Source organism: Tachypleus tridentatus, chromosome 12, assembly GCF_004210375.1.
Source record: "Tachypleus tridentatus isolate NWPU-2018 chromosome 12, ASM421037v1, whole genome shotgun sequence".
NCBI lineage: Eukaryota > Metazoa > Arthropoda > Merostomata > Xiphosura > Limulidae > Tachypleus > Tachypleus tridentatus.
Genome location: NC_134836.1, coordinates 25,871,336 through 25,895,337, shown reverse-complemented (window position 1 = coordinate 25,895,337; position 24,002 = coordinate 25,871,336). Strand labels below are relative to the sequence as shown.

Sequence of the window (24,002 nt, the reverse complement as noted above, 5' to 3'; positions counted from 1 at the left end):
GAAGATAAAAGTATTAGGAAAGGTCCACATATCAGTCTGCAAAATATCCTCTAGCTCAAGGATATATGGTTAAGGTTACCATACACCTTGAAATTCCACATGCTAATGACAACAGGGATTAAACTGACAATCAAAACACTGTGCATGTTAACTGGTTCTAGTTCATTATTAAAGAAGTTATTGATCTTGAGTCTTTGAACAAAGTTGAGCATAAGGAGAACCAAACATTGTGAGTAGCTAAACTTACCATCCCACCACAAGACACTGATCTATTCAGATTAACTACAAATTCTGTTTCAGAATCTCTAATTTTGATAAGCATGCCCATTATTTTGAGATTCAAAATAGTAGATTAAATCACAAAGTTCTGACAACTGTTAGATAAGGCATAGCTATCCCTTCATGTGACTGAGAAGTAAACCTCCTTGAGTGAAACAAAATGTCCAGAAATGGAAAGAAAACTATATATCTGCTCCCAGACCTTTCAGCCATCAAATAAGGAGCAGGCTCAAAAGCAGTTGGAAAACTCCAAATATATCATTTTTTTTTTTTTACGAGCCAACTGAATAAAACAAATCAGAGGCAGCTTATCCTAAAATGGTCTCAATTTTTTTATTTCATTTGATTTCTGTGAACTGGAACAACAGTTAGTCAGGTAAATTTGTTTTGTTTTTTGCAATGTTGGGCTATATGTTGTGTCCATGATGGGGAGTCAAATCCTGGATTCCAGTGTTGTAAGCTCCTTAGCTTACCATTGTTCCACAAGGGGACTAAGAAGCCAACAGACTAAAAGAACATACAGAAAAAAAAGTGGATCCAATTTACCTCCAGAATGTTGAGGACCAGCCTAAATTGCAGTCTCAGAGCCCCCTGGAGGAACACCTCAGAACCAAATATATATTTCCATCTCACTACGAATAAGATCACTGACAGACTTCCTCCCCATTTGTTGTGCAATGCTAGATATAATAGGTGGGATAAGAAAGATTTGATCTGCCTCTGTGCCAGAAATGATAACCTGGGAGTTAATACTGTAAATCAGCACGCCTATTTGAATCTTTTTTTTTAAATACAAAAACCAACTAGGTCACATGGAAAACACTCAAAGTATCTCTGAACAATCATAGCACTGGGAAACAAATTAATGATACTTTGTCAAGAAAAACTGATAATGTTATCTGGATAAGTTGCTTATAAACATTACCAGGATAGAGGATGCATGGATACAAAACTGATAATGTTATCTGGATAAGTTGCCTGTAAACAGTACCAGGATAGAGGATGCACAGACACAAGTGTGTATGTTAGACCAATTAGAATAGCATACAATCTTAGCTAATAATCCATATTTCAGTAGTATATGTTTTCATTTCTTAATCCAAGAAAGCAATATTTAAAAAAATTCCTAAATTTCCTCTAGTGTGACAAATTTTCTCGTAGCATGTCATCTTCCCTATTTTACCCATCACCCCTTGAAAAAGTATAAATTAAAGGTAAATTACTCAAAAATTGTTATTACTCAGACAAACCATATTTATTATTGTCTTCAATTTTATTTGGTTACAGAGTTATCAAACAAAAATTCAGACACATCCTGTCACATTCTCTCTTTAATAATTTGTTAGTTTTCTCTTGTGACCAGTAGAAAGTCAAGGTTTTCATCTATAAAATGAAGTACTGTATAATTTTATTTTCCAAACAATTAAACGTCAAATTCACTCAGAGTACCAACATTGGTCTTGTGCTAAAGTTAACAACTATATTTGTAATGACAGTTGTTGCAGAGTTAGAAAGCCATAAAAATTTTGAGAGGTAAATAAATTTGTCTATTTTTTTGCATGTTATTAGTCTACATTGTTTGGTGCATTATTTAATTAAATAAAAATTAAGTGTAGTACTATGATTAGTATACAAATTAGGGTTAACTCTCTTCAACAGTTGAGAACAGAAAAAGGAAGACTGGTTAAGTATTTTATTTCTTGTTTTTCATATTTATTCTTTATGTATAATTATAAAAGTAACTAAAATGTACAAATAGGCATTTTTTTAGATTAGTTAAAATTAGTTAGGTAAAACTAATAATAATAATATAATAAAATTGTTTCACGAGGAAAGCACATGAAAAACTTGTAGTTGCTTTTGGATATTATAAAACACTAAAGTAACACAAGCTGCACACACCCCAAGTGATTTACAACTTACAATGGAGAAGACAGAAGATATACATGGTTAAAAGGACAATAAAACAATACAAATTAATTATAAATAGATGTTACTGTTATGAAAGTAGAAGCATTTAGGATAAACAAATGTAGCTTCATATTACAATTAGAAGTCATTTTAGAAAGAAAAGCAGGGTAATTAAATTTCTTTTTTTGGTGGCTATGAGCTCAGTCAAATTGACAGATACTGTTTTGAGATACTGAGTAAAAAAATAACAAATAAACTATAAACTTTTACTGAATAAAAAAAGATGTTTGAAATTGATTTAGAAGGTTTTAGAGGTTAAACAAATTGAGATTTTTTAAATGAAGAAAAGTATTTTACATTTTAACAGGAAAATTACTTTGCACACAGACTATTCAATAGATGCTCAATCCACAGACAAATCTTTATTTTATTAAAAATAATTCACTAAAAGATATTTTTTGTATGTGAAAGACTTATAAATATTAACTGAAAGACTGGAAAATTTTGTGAAGATGTACACACACTATATTGAAAATTATAAGCATTTTACCTAAAAAGAATTTAAACAAATACAAAGAGGTCATGTAGTCAATCATATAGACCTAGCCCTTATTAAGAGAGTTAAATGGTATATAAAAGAAAAGAGCATGCAATTAAAGCTTATATGTGCAAAAGAAGAAACCCTGACAGCTGAGTAATAGCTGTATTGTGAGAAGAGGTATGTTTTGAAATAACAAATTACATTATGCATTAGCAGTTTGTGCTCATTTGTTGCAAGGAATTTTTTTTTCACTTAAGTTTTCTTATTTAATGTAATAAGTTTCTACTTTTTATGTCTTAATTACTTTTATAACACTGAATAAAACATACACAGAAAAAAGCATAAAATTTAGTATTTACATAAGGGTCTTGTACTTTTCTCTCACAAAAAGTCTTGATAAACATTAGCCCCAATATTTTATGAGATTACTGTAAGTACAATACTTAATTTTTATTTATTTCAAATATGCAACTTACAGCACAAAATAATAATGTGTAAAAATAATATAATATTCTGTAACTATTAGAACGTAATTGGCTTTCTAATTAATCTATAAGTTTGTTAAAACAATTCATTTGGCTGGTCGAGTGCACCTTTGTGATAGCAAACTTTTAAATTGACAAGGAATAACAATAAACCTGTCACCAGAATGAGATTACCTTATAACAAAAGTAGTAAATTAAATATTTTTGTTCTATTAGTTATACAACAAATATTAAAGAAAGTTACTGACAGTTTATGAAACAGGATATTTTAGAAGAGCATGCAGGTTTGATCTTCTGCCTTAGCAATATTTATTCCATACATGAGTAGTTTATGTTCAAATCAGGGTATCACAGAGGGACAGTAAACATATTTAAAATTGACAATTTGGAGTAAAGAAGTGTTACATGAACACAGAAATGATGACACTGAATTTATTTCCATATTTGTTTTTGAAAATTGAGAAACTAAACTTGAAGAATATTACAATTTGACTTATCAACATTTCTATGCCATGCCAAGTTCAGTCAAATGTTGAATGTACCTCTAAGCTTGTGACATGAGCAATTTGACCCTACCTAATTTTAAAGGGTTAAACTATTTGGAACACTATTACAAAATGAGTAAAAAAAAACAAACAGGTTTTTGATAAATAAAATTAATGTTACAAGTTTTTCATGTACACTGCAGAATTACGTGTTTTGAAAAGGCATGAAATTCAAATGAATTACAAATAACTACAAGAGGGTTATATGTACTAGCCTTCCCTGATTTAGTTGTAAAAGACTAGAGCGAAGGAAACTAGTCATTTCCACCCACTGCAAACTTTTAGGTTACTCTTTTACAAATGAATAATGCCCTCATGTTTGAAAGGACAAGCATGTGTAGTGGAATGGGGGCTTGAACTTGGGACCTTCAGATTGCAAATCATGTGCCTTAACCACCTGGTCATGCCAGGTCCAAAAAAAAAGACAATAAAATGTATTTCAATTTATCAGAGTAAATTAATTATTCATTATTACCTGGAGGAACAGGAAGTTCTTCATAATTTGTAGGTTTGCCTCCTTTGTGGTTTTTAATAGCATCTTCATATTGCTACAGAGTAGAAATGAAGATAATTTACAATGAATATTCCATTCTATCCTACAACTTTGATACTACATTCCTAACAAATGGGTTGAGTTTTTCAATATCCATAAATATGATGTCATATCTTATTACAGCATGTTTCATAAAAAAACCAAAAACAGTTTATTCACAGTTTTTTGTGTTATCAGCAGCAAACTAATGTAAGAATATATCACCCATTATTTAATATCTTTAAGATTTTAAAAGACATACACCCCAAATGTCGAGAAATCAAAACCTATGAGCAAAGATAGTTTAACAACTGATGAATCACAGCAGTATTCAACAAAGCTTATATGCAAGGGTAAAAACTGTTTAGTTATATAACTATATAAACAGTGAAATATCCTAACAATGACAGTGAGATGTCTAGACCTTTAATAATAGGTTTTAACTATCTATAATTAATATACTGTAAATGGCAAAAACACTGTTTTAAATTTATCACTTGGAAAACATTTATTGGCTAAATAGTTATTTTAGCTTAATATTTTCCACTAATATTTTTGTTTTCTTAACATATGACTTACTAATCTACTACTTCAATTAAAATTATTTAAAGAATGAATTACTTTTAAATTCATTAATACAAAAACTGAATGTTTAGTACAGGACACATAAAAAAAGATACTTTTACAAGGTAATAATAAATTATATGCATAATACTAGAATCTATTTGCCTTATGCATTTCAGACATATCCTTCATATGTCTTGTGTGTTCTTTTAGATGCATCATTCATGTTCGGCCTTGTATATTCTTTTAGATCTATCATTCATGTTTTGCCTTGTGTGTTCTATCAGATCTATCATTCATGTTTTGCTTTGTGTGTTCTATCAGATATATACATCTGTGTTTAGTCTCGTGTATTCTTTCTGCTTTGTTTTTTCTTAAATACATCATTCAAAATTTGCTTCATATATTATTTCAGATGCATGAACCTCTTCGCAGTCTCTCAAAAATATACAGAACAAATATTGGAATATTTTCACAAAGATACAGGAAAAATTCATGAATTTAAAATATATTTTAGGACAGAATAAAAAAGTATATTACACTAAAATGCTGCACATTATCATTAATACTTTGGTTGACAGTTTAAAAACAAAACTTAAGGTGCTTAAAACTTGAATACCTTCTTAGAAATGCTTGAAATTTCCTAGACTTCAGAGAAGTGTAAGACCTGTAAACCTTACTGAGACTATCTCATTTTAAGGTTAAAGATGTGTGTATATGCAAATATAATACGATTATTGAAGTTACAAAAAGATATAGAAAAATAACAATATGCAACACCTTCATGTGACACATTTGGTTCACAATAAATATATCAAGTTACTCACTATAAACATCCAAGAAGTAGAGAACATTAATTTACTGGATACCTTATTCACAATCTGCCTTATGTGTTCTTTAATATACCTTGTTAATATTTTGTCTTATGTAGTTTCATTCACATTATTCAGCACGAATGATCAAGTTTGATGCCACAGACAGTTAAACTGTTAGAAATAATTATTTAATTCTTCAGTGAAAATAGCTGCCTACTGAATTGATTATAGGTTTATAAAAACTTGTGTTCATACTCATATATGCATGTTTTAAAAACATATTTGAATTTATTCATGTGACTATTTTAGGTTAACTGGGAATGACTATCCTTGTGTTATCACAACATGATTATATAAAGACTACTATTTAATGTACAGGTCTGTCCATACATGTTCTGATATATGTACATAACAATTGTTATTGAACCATTTGTATTGCTATTTTAGTACAAGGGTCAAAAAGGCCTTAGCCATGCAGCTACATTTTTCATATTTTCAATCAGCCACTATAATTAATGTGCATTTATTGTACATAGAAAAATAAATATTTCCTGGAAAACCAGATGACCTTCATGAAGTCACTAAACTCCCTCTATATATATACTCATCCAATTACACCACCACTCCCAGTTTGCCTTGGAAGAAAGGTCCACCTTATCAAAATGTTCAGTTTTTAAAGTTTCTAGTTCATTTCTTTCATTTGAACCTACATGTTTTTCTAGCAACATGAATGTACATTTATTGTTTTATTGTAATCACTACATTTAAGCCAGTTGTAACAGAATTTCAAAGAATATGTTTGTGCCATTAACAATATATGTGTAGGTAATGAAATTGTTGGAGGAGAGATAATACTAAGCATAGTACAAACTTCTATATTTCACAATATTTTATTGGTCTAATGCTATATTTGAAACATGAAATTAAAAATTATCTAGCTATTCATAAGTGGAAAAATCAATATGCCTAGTCTGGTTCAAAATTCCATAACCCAATGATTAATAGCTATCATTAAGAATGTGTCTAGCTGTGACCAAGACTCGAAAATATGCTGCAAAAATGTACATTACCTTGCATGCATAGCAATGATAGCATCAATATAACCACATAAATTGCATTATGGCTAGCACAATTATAGCTACTGTCCATATTTATTGGTCTTGTATGGTAGAAACTGAATTACAAACAATGTCTTGATTGAAAACGTTGATAATTTTATATTCTTTACTTCTAATACTCATCCAGCCATCTTGTAAATACAAATAATTCAGTTACTTGAACGGTTGGATTTATCCAGTAATATTAATAACTGGAAACTTTATTTTTATTCATTTGACTATTTTCACAAGTTGTAAAAGTAATTGATTAAACTGAGCAATCTTGAATTAACTGAAAATAATAATAATAAATCATAATGACATATCTATTAGTGATTAGGTGGAATAATCCAAAATAGTAATAACTAGAAACATTAATTATGATTATTTGATAGGTGAGATAATTAAAAACAGTAAGAATCAGAAATACTAAATAACTATTTCTGTGGCAGTAATTTATTTAATTGTAACTTAATTAACAATTAACTGATTATGTGACACTAATCAACACAATCAATGCATACAAGTGATCAGTTAATTGAGTTAATTGGACAGTTGTAGTTACTTTCAATTAATATGTACATTAAAAGTTAAGACACTTCTTGTTTAAATATTGTATGCAGTCACATACTTTCTAGTGTCTGTATTCTAAAAACACTTGGACAAGAGTAAATCTAGACTGATGGACAATGCTCAGCACACTTAAAGAAGGATAAACAAATTGAAAATGTAATTCAAATACACTTATTTGTAAAAGGTTAACATATTTCATTTTTTTATTTTCAGATATTGAGTGGAAAATTATGACCTTGCATATTCTTCCTAATCGTCGAACTTTACTACTTTGGCCTTCATTTTTGGCAACCTCCATTGTGCTGCGATATTTCTCTAGTCTTTGTTCTAGAGCTTCTTCAATAGATACTGGTGGAGGTGGAGCATTAAATAAGCTGGGATCATCAGGTGCTGTGATAAAAAATAGCATTACTGGAATAGTGTTAAACAAAAAAATATTTATTATGAGAAAAACAAACATGTTATATGCTGAATTAAAAGTGTAAGAAGAGAGATAACATTTACTATAATTCCATGAACTACTTCATCAGTGTCATATGTAATCTTATGCCATACTTAATACAACACAAAAATCCACAAAATATGTAATCTTTAAGACCTCCTAAACATATTTCAAATGTTTGTTTCAGCAAGACTTTATATTTTGTCTGTTGTTTTTTTTTCTATGTGGGTCTGTCAATTTGACTGACCTCATAACCACCATAATATAAATTATGAAATAAATAAAACTTATGTTTTTCCCTTACAAAATGACTAAAGATTATAACACAAAAATACAAATGTTTATTCTAAATAGCTTGTCTCCTAACATTATATATTTTTTATTATATTGAAGTTCTAGTCCTTCCCAGCTAACATTACAGCACTTGCAAAGAGACAGCACACAGGCACTCATGTTACTGCATCAAATAATATAAACTGACTTTTCGTTTTTATAATGTGACCTTGAATTAGCTGTGTTTTAGTAAACTAGTACTTTGTAATATACAGTCACATTTCCATTATTACGAATTATACATGTATATAGATTATTATTTAGAAATAAGTTAATCTTATTTTTCTTAAAATATAGAACAGTAAATAAAAAAGTCAAGCAAACGATTATCTTTTCTAGATATGACCTTTCTACTCGGTTGCTGCAGAACACAGATTGTTAAGCTTTTTAAAATTTCGCACGTGGTGGACATGAAAAGAAATAATTTATTTTGAGGTTTAAGATAAACAGTTGAATAACCAAAAAATCATAAACTAATATATCAATTATCCACTATATTATTATCAAGCATAGTAACTAAGCTGTATTTAGTTCTAAAAAAAAATATAAAATTATTGAGCAAACAAAAGACATAACCCACCTCCTTGAAATCTTTGTTTGAGAGAACAAAATGACTTTTAACATATTAAAATGGCTGAGAAAACCACTAATTGACATTCTTATCTGTCAACTGATTGTTCACATCATATACTGAAGTGTATATAAGAGACCATTTCCAAAAATGGAAAGAGGTGAATGGGGACAGTGTTTGATTCAGTACATAAGCCATGTCTCAGCAAAAAAAGTATGAGTTCTTATTTTATATTATTGTTTGTCAACATTAGTAATTTGAGTTCCTAATTTGTACAAAATTGCAGACTTAGTATTCAACATCACAAGCATCTAATTTGAACCAGTGCTGCATTCAACATACTATGTGACTCACAAAAATCAATATTTAGGTTTCTTCTTTTAATATTTACTTTTAAATAAATAAATTAAGTAATGCATATTAAAATTTGAATTACAATCTACAATACATAACTTATTGACATAAATTACTAAAATAGTAGTTCAATAAAATTTTAAATGAAAGTCAGCAAACATGATGACAGAACTTTTGACCTTGCCCCATTGCAATAGAGTTCATACAAAGTGGAAACTTTGCAAGTTTGGCTATCTGTATTGTACGACTACTAAATAAAATGTAAACAAGTTCATAAAACCCTAATACAAATGTGATGGAAAACAGAATTAACATAGAGTAATAATTAATCTTAAACCATTGTAGAACACCACAATGCTCTGTCATTAACATTATCAAACTAATACCGTTAATCATTAAAGTAACAGAGGGGTATCAATGATATCCCTTGAGTTTTTTCCTTATCACAATTTAATGAAATTGTAACTTCAAGCAGACTTAATAAAAAATACTTATTTTTGTCTCAGTAAAACTGATATAGTTTCATGTAGATTTACTATATACTTTAATTGTTGTGAAATTTTCAAAATGTTCTTGTGAGATACTGTTTTGAAAAAACACACACTAAAAATTGTATCTTTCATCTCAGGATTTCAATTTTTCACTGTTGATCATGAAGTTCCATTTTATACATTCAATCAGTTTGAAGTTAATAGATACTTATTAATACAATTATATTAACACTTTATTCTGCCAACTTCAGTAGTCATTACTACCATCACAGAAAATTTAACTGACAAAAATTTATTGGTGAACTAGAAAAAAAATTCATAGGAGAAACAAAACATTGTTAATTGTTTTATTAAGGGATGAAAGATTCTTAGCAAATATAAACATGTGCTTCAGGATGAGAAAAAAATTCTAAAAAAGTGAATATGTGCATTGCTAAAAGATGAGACTCAAAGTTGCAAAGAAATGTAAGTTTGAACATTGTCATTTTTCTTTGAGGATTGCAATAATTAAATATTTATTGGTGAACTAGAAAAAGAAATTCATAGGAGAAACAAAACATTGTTAATTGTTTTATTAAGGGATGAAAGATTCTTAGCAAATATAAACATGTGCTTGGATGAGAAAAAATTCTAAAAAGTGAATATGTGCATTGCTAAAAGATGAGACTCAAAGTTGCAAAGAAATGTAAGTTTGAACACTGTCATTTTTCTTTGAGGATTGCAATAATTAAATATTAAAATATAAAATTACAATTCTAAAATATTACTTATGGGTAAATAACTGATAAAATAAATTTAGAATTATTATATTTACTTCAATTTTGAAGTCTGATTTGCAGGTATGCAGTCAACACTTGAAGAGTGCTCACTAACTCAGAAGGGTTAAGAGAAAAGATAAGCCAATTTCTGGCTCTCATATCTTAACATAAAACCAACAAGCTAATAAAGAAAACAAAAAAACAATCTGCCAAGAACAGCTTAAGGTATTACCCAGTAAATCTACTAGGTTACAAAACAGATGTGTCTTTCACAAACCTGTAATTGTGTGTCAGTATCCCTAAGGAATTAAGGGAAAAATCAGTAAAGTTCAAAGTTGTGCTTGTCTAGAATTTGAAATATGACGTCAAATTTAGAAAAGTTTTATTAATCAAGGTATGTTTATAATTGAGTTGTATACATAAAAAGGTTGGGTATTTCTGAGAACTTACAAAGGAAAACAAAGAATAATGCATCATAATATCTCAACCACACTATACCAGCTATATTCAGTTCCAATGAGGACTTTCACAAATCACATTAAAAATCATCTTGTAACCTCACCATGCAGTTACAGTCTAGCCAGGCAATTCGACTATTATATGCATTTCTACAATGGCCCTGTAGCATAATTATTGTAAAAAGGTTCTCATGTCCAAGGCATACCATTACTTTATTAACTTTTACATATTCTGTCTGATGAATGAAGATGATGGTTCCCAGTACCTGTTTCACCAGTTCAATTGCATATAAATTAAAAGGCACTGATTTCAGCAATTTGACCTGTATGGAATAGTATAAGTATCTAGTTTATTCTCCAGTTATTTGGGGTATATGTTAGTTGAGCTGATATGTTTTGGAACTAATCTGTGTACAAATGACATGTTCTTAGTTTTAAATTTTAAACTTCCAACTGAACTCATCTTTATGATAAGGGTGTGCAAATATTTTGTGTCAGAAGGACTGTTACATACTCTCCCAAAAAAGTATCAATTTTCAGGGACATAACAATACCTATGATATATCAAATAATGTAGTTCATAGGTACTTAAATTCTATCAGAAATTTATTATCACCTGTTATACTTGTGTGGTTTACTGATTTTGCATAATCAAAATTGTTTTAATATAATTTACTCAAATTTATGATATCCCTTACATATATTGTTAAAGAATCTGCATCTAACACTGTTTTCAAAATTCACAATAATCAGCACTTGAGAAAAACAAAAAACTGAAGGTGAAGAAACAAGAGCTACTTCACCTTCAACCAAATCCTGTATGGTGTCCAAGGACTGCTGAACTTGAGATGCTGCAGGAAGTTGAGGAGCTGCTCTGTATGGAGGATTGGTTGTATTCTTTTCTAAAAGAAAAACAGTTTCTATAATGAATAAGTACAAACCATTCTTTCAAAATTTTTAAACCACTGAATAGAGATACATAAACATTAAAACTATTATCCATATAAACCTTTAACTGCAAACACATTTTCAAAGAAAGGGTGACTCTTTGTTTTAAAGGGTGCAGCTTTAATCCTACTTGTCAATCACCAACGGAAAAAATAGTTTTACTCTGTCACAACCACAACATTACAACAAAGGTTAAATACATTAACATAGAATATTAAAGATGTAAGATAGATATAGATAATGGATTTTAATTTGGACCCAACCAATACAGACACTGCGTTTTCTTATAGCAAAGCCACATTGGGCTATCTGCTGAGACCACTGAGGGGAATTGAACCCCTGATTTCAGAGTTGCAAATTCATAGACTTACCACTGTACTAGCGGGAGGCACCAATACAGACTTAAACTGTAGACACGTTTACTTATGACGTACTGTGAACATCTAACAATAAAACTCTCCTTTAACCCTTTTTAATACATATTTACAGGCAAATGAATGGTGAATACAAAATATAACATGACATGTAAGTCATGAAAACCACATGTACTCATACAACCCATCTGTCCTATTAATACACAACTAAAAATAGAGTGAATTGTCGACACATTCATTTAAAAACATTTTCTTTCTTTTTTTTACCCATGATATTTTTTCTCAAACATAAAATAACCATTGCTAAAAAGTAAAAATGTCATTTACTACAGATATCTTTAAACTGTTAAACTTTAGCACTATTTTCTGCTAATTTTGAAATGTTTTCTCTTTTCACTATATATATATATATATCTGCAGATCCAAGATGAATGACCTTCTAAGCACTATGTAATTGTGGAAATATATATATTATAATTCTGAATGTACCAAGCAAATCTTACCAAAAACTGACAATGTTTTAGCAAACTTTATAAGTATGTTATACACAATAAAAGTAGATACTTCTATGAAATATTTTACTAAATATTTGTTTGTGAATTTGTGAGGCCCTTTCTAAGTCAATCTGAGTAAAAGATGATTTTCACACTAGGAATAAAAATACTCCTTTTCATTTATAGTTTTCATATATAATTTACATAACTATAATTTCTCAAATGAACAAGTTTTTTTTTTTTTTTAAATAAAACTTTATATTCGATCTGTTATTTTCTCTAACCTAATAAAAACTATAGCTAAGCCATCAATGTACTGTGAAGTTAGTTTAAAAATGATAAATATTACCTTTTCATTCTTAAGAAATGAATGTACCATTTCTTACCAGACCTTCAGCTAAACATTATTTCAACTATTAACATTTACACATCAATTTTATTTTAACTGTATGTTTTTATTGCATGATGTATACCAATAAAGCAGTTTATTAACCTGTGAAAGCTAATACATTAAAGCTTGAACACATTAGTTAAATTCTCATAAATTAATGTAATGTACATTCAAACAGGTTACTAAATAGAACTAGTTTTTCACTAAGATCACTGTCTAAACAAAATTAATGTACCTTTCAAGTCTGTATTTTATAACATAAAACATATTTCAGTCACTAAAACAAAATTTTCCAAAATTACTTTCATAAGTGGCTTTTTAACTAAGCTATAAAAATTGGTAAAAAATTTCTGTTTATTCTATGAGTAAGAAATCTGCTCACACACACACATATGCACACAATCACTTTTTCTTGACAAATATCTGATGCCTCAAAGTTAAAGATGTTTGTTATTCAGCACAAAGCTACACAAAGGACTATTTGTGCTCTGCCCATCATGATTATAGTTTCTAATAATATAAGTTCTCAAACATACTGCTGTGCCACTGGGGGACAAAATTAAAGAGGATGATTGCAATTGAAAAAAGGTTTTTTTATTGGTTATAAACATAAATACAAGAGCACGTGTTTTCTGAAAACAGCCTTGAAGTTTTAGAATATAAAAACAGTGCTTTTGTCATGTATTGGAAAATATATAGATAGTTCATCAAATGGAGATGTTAGAATGTTAAAGCTATACAACTGTGTGTGGAAGCTGTACTATTGAAGCTATATAAAATAGAAGGGAGAACTGAGAGTGCATACATGTCATATGACAACTCAAGTGAAGGCTGTGTTTTTAAAATATTTCTTTTTAAAATTAAACAATTCGAGCTTAGATAACATTAAAAGTTAAATTACAAAGTATATTCTGATATCAAATGTACTGATATACATTGATAATAAAGTTTAATTTTTTAATGTAACTGTGAAATGTTTTTATGCTTATGATGAACCAATGCCCATGCTGAAAGGATTAAACAAAACAATTCTTTGCATTTTGAAAAATTCAGCAATTATGGAATAATCAACAAAATTTGTAATTTAATATTTTTAACATATGGAATGTTTTACTTATACTTTTTCGATTTTAGAATATCCCATTACTTGATTAGAACAGACTACATTACAGCAGTAAGGTTTCATATAACATGTAGTTGCTGAACTTAATACACTTTTCTTGTTTTAAAGACAAACTATACACTAAAACAAATTGAATACATGTTTTCTTGTAAGGGTTCACTCAAGAGAAAAAAAGATTTACAGTTGTGCCAAAAATATTTCTTAATTGAAATACTGCTATAAGGACTTATTATTATTATTATTTCAGATTAATTCAAGGTTGTTCAGTTCAACAAAATAATGAAATAACTAAAAAAAAATCATCTTACTAGAATTAGTCTTTCCAATTATTACGACTGTTTGATGATTTTGGCTATCTGAGTCATGTTAGAATAATCGGTTAGTTAAATATAATCAATTAGGGAGTTTAATAATTACTTCATTAACAAAATACATTAATCAGTTAGTTCTAGAAAGAAATCTGATGATGTTATTCAGAATCTCACTATGAATTGAATGACATGGGAAAAAAACTGTTTTCCTTGGGTTTAGTTCCTCAAAAATCTTTAATTTTAGGATTATCTTTTGCCATTTGAATTATTGAAAAATTAACCAAAATATGGTGAATTGTATCCAACAGCAGATATATATTTTGCATTCTAAAGATAGCTGGTATGGTTATCAAAACTTTAATTAAAATAAGGTACATAACAATGTTTCGACCTTCTTCAGTCATTTTCAAGTTAACAAGATACATCTTTTAATAACATATGTACCCATATCAATAACATTGGTTTAAAGTGGTTTACAGGGCAATATATTTAATATTGATTCTTGGATTCTTTGAGGCATTGAAAAACTATATGGTAAGAATACTAATGTTATTATCATTAAAGGTAATAAAGTAGTAATTTTGAAAAGATGTGCCTAAAATAATAAGATTCTAGATATTTTAAACAATGAAACAAAACCCATGGACATTGAAAAATATCCCACAAATACAACAGTTGATGGGCTAATTAGATTTTTGTTAAAATTAATAAAAGATAAGCTAATAAGTGAAGTTTATAAATATATTAATTATACCAACAGAATTTCATGCATTATATATACTTTCCCTAAGTAACACCAACCAGAACTCACACAGGTATTCCATATAGATTAACCAAGTTACATACAAATATATGACTAGCAGGATCTCAAGCAGGTACTACATATAAATATAACTTACCCAAGATAAATATTGACAACTGTTCAGTTGTACTTATGTGAATACTAGTTGTTAAAACCAATGATTATCAGTTTCAGTGAATAATCTTTTAAATGTTTACTTGTAATTGTTATGTCTTGAAAGACAGTTTGGAATTTTATAAGATTATTAAAAACTTAATAAGAATGTTGTTCCACCCAGTTTAGCTACTTTACTTGTTGATCCAATGTTTACTAAAATTCCCCTTTTGTTGAAGTCATAGACATTTGTATAAATATGTTATATGATACAGAAGAGTTACAAATGGTTTGCCTAAGAATACTATATAAAACTTAATGGAAGTAAGTACCAAAGAGTCTTATTTTATCTCAGGGTCAGTACAGTACTGATAATAGCAAATGAGACATCATGAAAAATATAACTGGTTTTTGATGAATGCCTAGGTAGTTTTAAACCTTTTCTATATAATAGATAAGTGGATGACATTCATGTTTTTCAAAAGTAGTTTTAATAAAATTGTTGAATATTTAAATAGAAAATGTGTAAATATTTTAATTTACTCTTGTAATGGAACAAGAACCTGTTTCACTTTTGGTCATAAGGAAAAGGTAAACAGTTTAATGTATGTATTATAAACCAACTTTTCAGGCCTTTATCTGATTTTAATGGGATTTTGCTTTTTTGCTATTGAAATATTGAAAGTTGATTACAGTTTTGATATATTGGACCTGTAAACTTGAAAGGACACTGAATTTATTTCAGGATAATTTGAAGAATATAAGAAAATATTTCACTATAAATTATGTCATAAACAGTTTATTAAGAAAATTATTGGGTGATTGCCTATCTGCTGCTTTCACCCCTCTGGAAACAAAACAATTTCCAAAAGTTGATTAATGTTATATTACCATTTTGGTGATTAATGTTATATTACCATTTTAAAGGTGATTAATGTTATATTACCATTTTAAAAGTGATTAGTTATATTACCATTTTAAAAGTGATTAGTTATATTACCATTTTAAAAGTAATTAATGTTATATTACCATTTTAAAGGTGATTAATATTATGTTACCATTTTAAAGGCGATTAATGTTACATTACCATTTTCTGGTATACATTTGAAAACATACAGTTTCAAAATATAATCAAAAGCATTTATTCAGAGATTAAGTTCATAATTATTTTGAAATTCACTTTGAGAACTATTTTTGTTTCAAGGACAAGGTTATCAAGTTCAACCATAATTACCTACAGGTACAAGTGCCTGTATGCAAGAATACATATAATAGATCCATTAGATGGAATCTTTGCGAGCAGATAAGACAACAGAAACAAGAAAAGTTCTATCACAGCGCAACATGAATGTAACAGCTGTGAGAAAAAACACAAAAATGATTGAATTCTCAATTGCAGGCTCATGGAAAGTAAATATCACTTAAGGATCAAAGATAGCTTGATAATTAAAGAAACTGAAGCCACAACTAAACTACATCATGTGCCTTGAATCTAGGAAATGAACAGTGAACTCTTGTACCTAACTTTCATGTTGTCAGATACTATTGAGTATTTGTTTTCCAGAGATTTGCTGCCCAAACATGACTACTGTACATGAGTTCGTAGCCTTAGCATATAAATAATAGAACAATTTCAGTGGCAAATGTGATTTGCACAAAATTAAAACTAATTAATAATAAATATGTTTTCATATCATCAGTATACATATAACTTTAAAATAACAGTGTTAATAAAGAAAAAACTATCTTGTTTTAACTTTCATTTTATTATATTACAGAATACCTTGAAAACTAGGAGGAGGAGGTGGCATGTTGGATAAATCTACTGCATCTCCTTTCTCCATTGCATCAATCACTTCATCAAATTGCTAGGAAAATAATTGATCTAAAAGTTAATATAATACAGTATAAGTAAAATTCTAATAGATAAATAAGGATGAAAATATTTTGAGTCTAAATATAAGGTTGGCAAAACCTAAGACTGGCCTCAGAACTTTTTCGTTTTTTTTTTCCAAACAATTTATTAATGTTTGTGTTTTCTTATTGCAAAGCCATGTCGGGCTATCTGCTGAATCCACTGAGGTAAATCGAACCCCTGATTTTAGCATTATAAATCCGTAGACATACCACTGTACTAGCATGGGGCCAATTTATTAATAGAAAGAAGGGTAATATAATTAAATTAAAATTTGATCATTATAATGAATGAGATAATTTTACTTGTTTCATCTGCTTTCTTCTAAAAATGTTGTACAAATGTTTAACTTCTCTTTTGATTTATTGCTTTGTGCATGTACCAAACTGTAAAATTTGTTCTAAATAACTTTCATTGGTTAACAGTTTCATCTCATGTAGCAAGCCTTAGATTATGAATTATTGTGTGTATTACATTTACTCAACGTCTGATAGTAATATAAATGAACAAATAATAATTAAACTGTCATTATACTTGAAAGTAAAACCTCAAGCTGAGAAAAACAAAATTATTGAAAACTATGATCAATTCCTATGTTAAAAACAGGATAATATCCTTAAATAAAACTAAAACCTCACCTTTGCTATCTTAATGAACTTCATTGCACTTGGCATATCTCCAGCTTTTTTGGCTTTTAATGCTGACATTTTATACTGATCTCTTCGGCTGCACAGCATTTTATTAGTTGTATCAACTAAGAAAAGAAACTGTCATTACTAATATTCATAACAAAACCTGTCTTGGCTTGTTGAAAATAATTAATTTAAAAACTACTGTCTTTTAACAGCCTGAGGTTCATTGGTAATGTAACTAGTAGCTTTTACTTTGGCTATAAGAACAAATTGGCTAAAAAATTGTAATCTAAAAGCATCTAAGTTTCATTGGTAATACAATACTCGTGGCTTTTATCTTGACTGTAACAACAAATCAATTAACAAATTACCATTTTTCAGTATTTCACTGGAAATAGTATAATAATCAGTTAGCAACCTTGCAAGTAATAATGTTACAGAAACAATTGCAAGTGTATATTTAGTTCTAACAGTTACAAAAACTTTTAAGACTTTTTCCCCTTTATTAAAACAATGACAGTATTCATAACAATACAATTTTGCATTTTTTTCACAGTCTCATTTTTTCTTTACAAATCTCTTAACTATTTATGAACCTTGTTTGGTAACAGAAGTCTTTGTTGAAGGTGGAATGTTTGATTCAGGAGCTGTAGATGTAATGCCAGAACCTTGTTCAAACTGTGCAGAGCGACGCTTGGGTGGTAAAGGTGGTGGAAGATCACTGTTTTCAAGGGGCTTATTGATTTCTCTTGTGTGGAAAGATGACACTGCTTCTCTTGATAATTGAACTGGAGGGACTGCTGAACTTTCTGTCTTTACTAAACAAATAATGAATAAAACAAAATTAAGTAAGTTTTCCTTTACAAATTTGTTTAACAGAGTTTGACTAATTAATGAATTTGAATTCTAATCAAAATCTTGATAACTTCAATCAGATATAAAAACACTAAGTTACAACTATTAGCTAACTCCTAGCTTTTTTCTTACTTTACTTTTGAGTCTGTATATGGGCTTGGTCATTTTTATCAACCCTGTAATGACCAAGTAACCATGAAAATATGTGTACTATAACTCTAAATGTACTATTATCTTTATATTTAGCAAGTTTATAGTAAACAATACAAGACTGTTGGAAAACATCATATTTCTTAATACAGTATTTTCTTTGAAGACTTTCTGTGAATTTAGAAACCCCTTAAGGTGTTCATCTGAGTGATATGTGATTTTTCTGTTAATAATAGAAATACTTGTTTTTATCTGTTTTAAATTTCATTTGCATAACTTCTAAAAATATTTTTCCCTAGTTAAACATTATATTTTATCTATTCTAACACCTTCTGCAAAAAATTTATTAATGTTAAATGAAATGAAAATTTGAAAAATATGAAATAAAATGAATACATTTTCCTCTTCTTTAAATGCATCATTTGTCACCAGATCTTCAATTTAATTATCTTTCCAATTAAAAATGTTAACCTTTTCACACTGTTTTCTTTCATTTGTTACTTTATTGTTAGGCTTTGTTTTCAGAAAGTTGTTTGTTCCTCCTTAAAAAGCAATAAATTCAGTTTCCTTTTCCCAACACAGAGAAAGCACACAAACTGATCAAGTTACACACAGGTTGAGCTTGAGCAAGTTCAAATTCCTAAGCTCATAAAATGTTGTTTTACTTTTTTTTTTTATGTAACCTAAGAATTTTTTTTGCTATTCCTTTTTATAATTTTTGTCAGAAAATATGTAACAATAAAAGAAATTAAAAAAACTTGCTTCAGGCTATTTGCACTAGGATGTTACACCTTAATAACCTAACTTTCACTTACCGTGTTGGTTGTTTAGAAAACCCTTAATATAGTTTCAAACATGCATTTTAGAGCACAAAAATATATCAGGCATTAGAAATAAATATCCCCAAATCACTATAATTTACTTAGGTTTCTGTCTAAGCTATAAATTGGTTAAAAATATTAATTTACTGCTACAAGAAACACCTCTACTCAATGCATCATTTTCTTGAGAACACTTTTAAGCCCTAAACACAAATAAACACTCTTAAGACTTCTGTACACTAAACATTTGTCAAAGGTTATAGTGAACATGCTTGCAGTAAACAAAGGGATATGGTAAACAAACACCAGAGAATATTTGCATAGGGTAAAAATCTGTGTTTATATAGTTAATACTTGAAATACTTGGTACTTAGTAAAGCTTCATATTTACAGAACTGAGAAAAAACAAGACAACTATTTATTCACAACCTAATGATGCCATTACTGGTGAAATCAAGGTCTCAAATAAATTATATATTTCTGAAACGTACAACTGTCTTGTTTTTCCTCGATTCTACAAGAAACTTACCAACATTGAATGCTACCTTTCAACTTGTTGCATACTATCACATAGCACATTTCTTTTGTTCTTTTCAAATGAAACAGCAAATAAAACAATGGCACTGACAGAGCAAAAGTGTAAGATTATTGTTGAATGTAAAAAAAACTTGTGTGACAAAAAATATGATTGCTGAAAAGTGGGGAGTAAGCAAGGCAATGACTTCACAAATTTAAAAGAATTACGAAGAACTGTAAGTTACATTTTTGAGATGGACAGACAAAGGAAACAAAAGTACCAGGGGAAAGGAAACATGCAGATCCGTAAGACACACTTTTCCTTTGGTTCAAAGAAAAACATGCTCAAGGTGTTCTCAATAGTGTGTTAATTAAATGCAAAGCAACTGAGCTGGCTGAGAAAGTAAGTAACAATACATTCACACCCAATGATGGATGATTCATCTGCTGAAAATGGATTAAAGCATAAACTATTTACCATCTTTACATCATATGATTCTGAAGACATCTTCAAAACAGGTCTAATTTACAAACAATAGGATTCACCTGGCTACACTGAGTTCTCTGAGAAAAAAGGTTGTTATTGGTAAACAGCTAAAAGAGAAAATCACTATCTTTAGACATACTAACATGACTGGCATCTAGAAAAATTGGCACGTCTAGAAAGGCATGATGCTTCCCAAAAGACCTATTCAAGCTTCCTGTTGACTACAGCAATTCAATCAATGCATGAATTGCTAGTTCTATTTTAAAACAATAGATGCAAAAGGGGGATACTGAGCTTCAGCAAAGAAAACAAAAAATTTGTCTACTAATCAATAATTTTTAAACACATCCAATATACATCCAAAAAGCATCAAACTGGAATTTTTCAAAACCATAAAGGGCAATAATTCTCCATTTTACTATATCATCAACACTCCAGATGCAGAAAGCTCAATTTTTATTGAAATCATGAAGAAAAAAAAGGTTGATCTACTGAATACTGTAAGGATTACTGCTGAAACTTCTATGATTGTTAAAGAGTTGATGATCAAGAATAGTTTTTGCAGGAGTGGATTCATGTGCAATCCATTCAAAAAGAAAGTTGAGGATGTTGCAAGTATGAAACCACTTGAGGATGTTGTTATTCCACAAGAGATCACCATGGAAGAATCCAACAATCTTGTAGTTGTTACCAAGAAACTAATTACACATGGAGAGCTCACTAATGAAAACCTGCCTGTTAGGTCATCTAAGGTTCAACAAATAGACAAGGAGTGTGACAGTGACAACAATTTAAATTATTTCCTTGCTTTTTGAGACATTCATTAGCCCTCTCTAATAGAAAACCTCCACTACTGAACCACCTATAGATAGAGTAAATATTTGGATATTGTACATTTTTGATCAGAAGCCACCCAGTTTATGATAATCAGTCAATTGTAACATACTTTTCACATTAGTTACAAACATCTCTTTCTTTTTCTTTGTCTCAGAGAAGTAGGTGTGATATAGATCATTGGCATGCAATTCAGAAAAATTGTAATATTTTGTGCTAGGACAATCATGGTGAATTACTATGTTACTCTCATAAACAAAAGCAAAAGCAACAAAATCTTCTGTGTTAGAACAACCAATGAAAATAACCCTGCTACTCCAATTGTTTGAAGCCTATGTTTTTATGTTGAAAGAGCCAAGGTAGATAACCCTGTTACTCTTACAATCTGAAGTCTAATTTTGACAACAGCAAAACCAAAGTACATGAACTCATTATTTCTACAGCCTAAAGCTTAATTTTTGTGTCATGACAGAGAACGTACATGGCTCAATTACTCCTACAGGGTAAAATGTAATTTTTTTCATTTTAGGGTAGTCAAGGTAAACAACACTATCACTCTTATTGCTTAAACTATAATTTTTTCTGTTAGAATAACCAAAGTACATGTATTCATTACTTCTCTGACCTAAAACAGGAGGTTTTATGTTAGGACACCCACTGTGGAGGACTCTGTTACTCTTGTAGTCTAAAGCCTAATTTCTTCTGTTAGGATAACTAAGAAATTTAAAGGCAATTTTTATTAAACAATATGATTAAGAAAACTTGTGTACTTGCAGTTATGTATTTTTACGAGATTTAAATCCATTTAATGCTTTTATTTAAATACATTTACACAGGAAATGTATCCATTGCAATTTACACTTAGTGGAACCACTTGAAAATGTATATAAATGATTGGTTTTTGCTATGAAAATAAATATTAACTTTTACAGAAGTGGAAGTGCTACCACTCAAGAATACTGATGAAATAATTGAATATACTTTCATCAATTTGTTTTGTGTTAGAAATTTGTAACAGTAACAAAAATCAAAGGTTTTTATTCTAATTTATTCATCACCTTTTATTGTGACTTTATGTATAGAAACATTTTTTTAAAGAATCAAGTAATTCAATCATTTTGATAAATACTTCATTAGTTTGTGATGTTTAATGGTTAGCAATCTTTAAAGATTCAGTGGTTGTGATACTAAGAAAAATGGACTTCTTCACATTTTGCGTTCCAACCCCCCAAGTACTCAGGGTTCACTACACATGCTTGGTTTTATCTCAGGAGCAGAACCTATCCCAAGTCCCTGGATTTAATTGTATAGTAACTGATTGTTAACTGTTGCAAAGTATCTGGTTGTGTCTGTTATTATCAATATGTATATTCTGAAAAACTCACCTGGTTGAACAGGTTTAACTTGAATAGCAGGAGGAATGTCCTCTTCATTAACAACTGTTCCAGCTTTAGCTGCACGTAACAAGTCCGCCAGAGTCTAAAGACAAGGATTAACATTACACGTCTTCCAGTCTAAACACAATGGTTACAATTACAACAAGAACAGAAGAAATGGTATTAGAAAGGATATAATTTTTTTCATACAAGAACTGAAGATATTACCTGATTGGAAACTGTGTGGAAGTTCAGTCAGATATATATGTAGTTATGCAAAAAAACAGTTTAAAATTAGTGAATATTAAATGATACACATCCACTCCCTAAGAACAAAATACACACTCATGTGTTGTATCATATAAAATATTATCTTAAAACTTGTTCAAGATCTTAGTTTTATTTAAAACTTTACAGTATGAAGCTGTACTTAATATCTCAAAAGGAGCAGTTACTGTAGAAAGTGTTCTAGTCCTTCATATTGGTGGTTATGAAGTTGTAGAACAAAAATCAAATTATATTAACAGACGCATTGCTGTAAATTGTTTTAAACACGTATAGTTTCTGAACATTATAACCTTTACTTACATCATGTGAGATAGGCTAAAGGTTGAAATGTTATGTTGAAATTTCTTGAACACATTGGAAACTAGCAGTCAAATTTATTTTTTGACTTAGTTGACCAGTATAAATCAACCACTTATAAGCATCAATTAGTGCAAGATAAAATAACTGATTAATCAAAATTAGAAAATTAAATTGGATAATGTGACAAAAAATAATAAACTGTACATGCTTGATATGGTAGGAAATGTGTGAACTTTGTCAATTAAAAAAATGTGTTATTCTTTTATTTTCACATGGAATATTTTTAGAAATTTATATAAATGTTAGATTTGCCTTTTCATTTTTTCTAGATGATCAGGTTCACTGATAGATAACTGTATCGTTGTTACTGATGGTTTCTTCTTGTTCATTTCAGAAATTCTTAATCTGTTGTTAAAGGATTAAAAAATCACTAACCTTTTTCACACTAAGGAAAAGGATAATTTTTTCTTTCTTAGAACAGAAATAACTGGGTTTTATGAAATTGAGAATAAACTTATCCAGTTCTGGTTTAAAAATATTCCA

General features: G+C 29.2%; 1 protein-coding gene across 1 annotated transcript in view; it reads right to left on the bottom strand.

Moving 5' to 3' along the window:
- The window catches only part of l(2)gd1 (lethal (2) giant discs 1), a 96,735-nt gene that overhangs the window by 60,432 nt on the left and 12,301 nt on the right, over positions 1-24,002 (bottom strand). The window contains exons 5-11 of the mRNA XM_076473336.1: positions 22,881-22,974; positions 18,429-18,650; positions 17,839-17,954; positions 17,069-17,153; positions 11,553-11,651; positions 7,578-7,732; positions 4,237-4,309 (exon numbers count right to left, since the gene is read on the bottom strand). Coding sequence (XP_076329451.1) covers positions 4,237-4,309; positions 7,578-7,732; positions 11,553-11,651; positions 17,069-17,153; positions 17,839-17,954; positions 18,429-18,650; positions 22,881-22,974 — 844 coding nt within the window. The remainder of the gene's footprint in view (positions 1-4,236; positions 4,310-7,577; positions 7,733-11,552; positions 11,652-17,068; positions 17,154-17,838; positions 17,955-18,428; positions 18,651-22,880; positions 22,975-24,002) is intronic.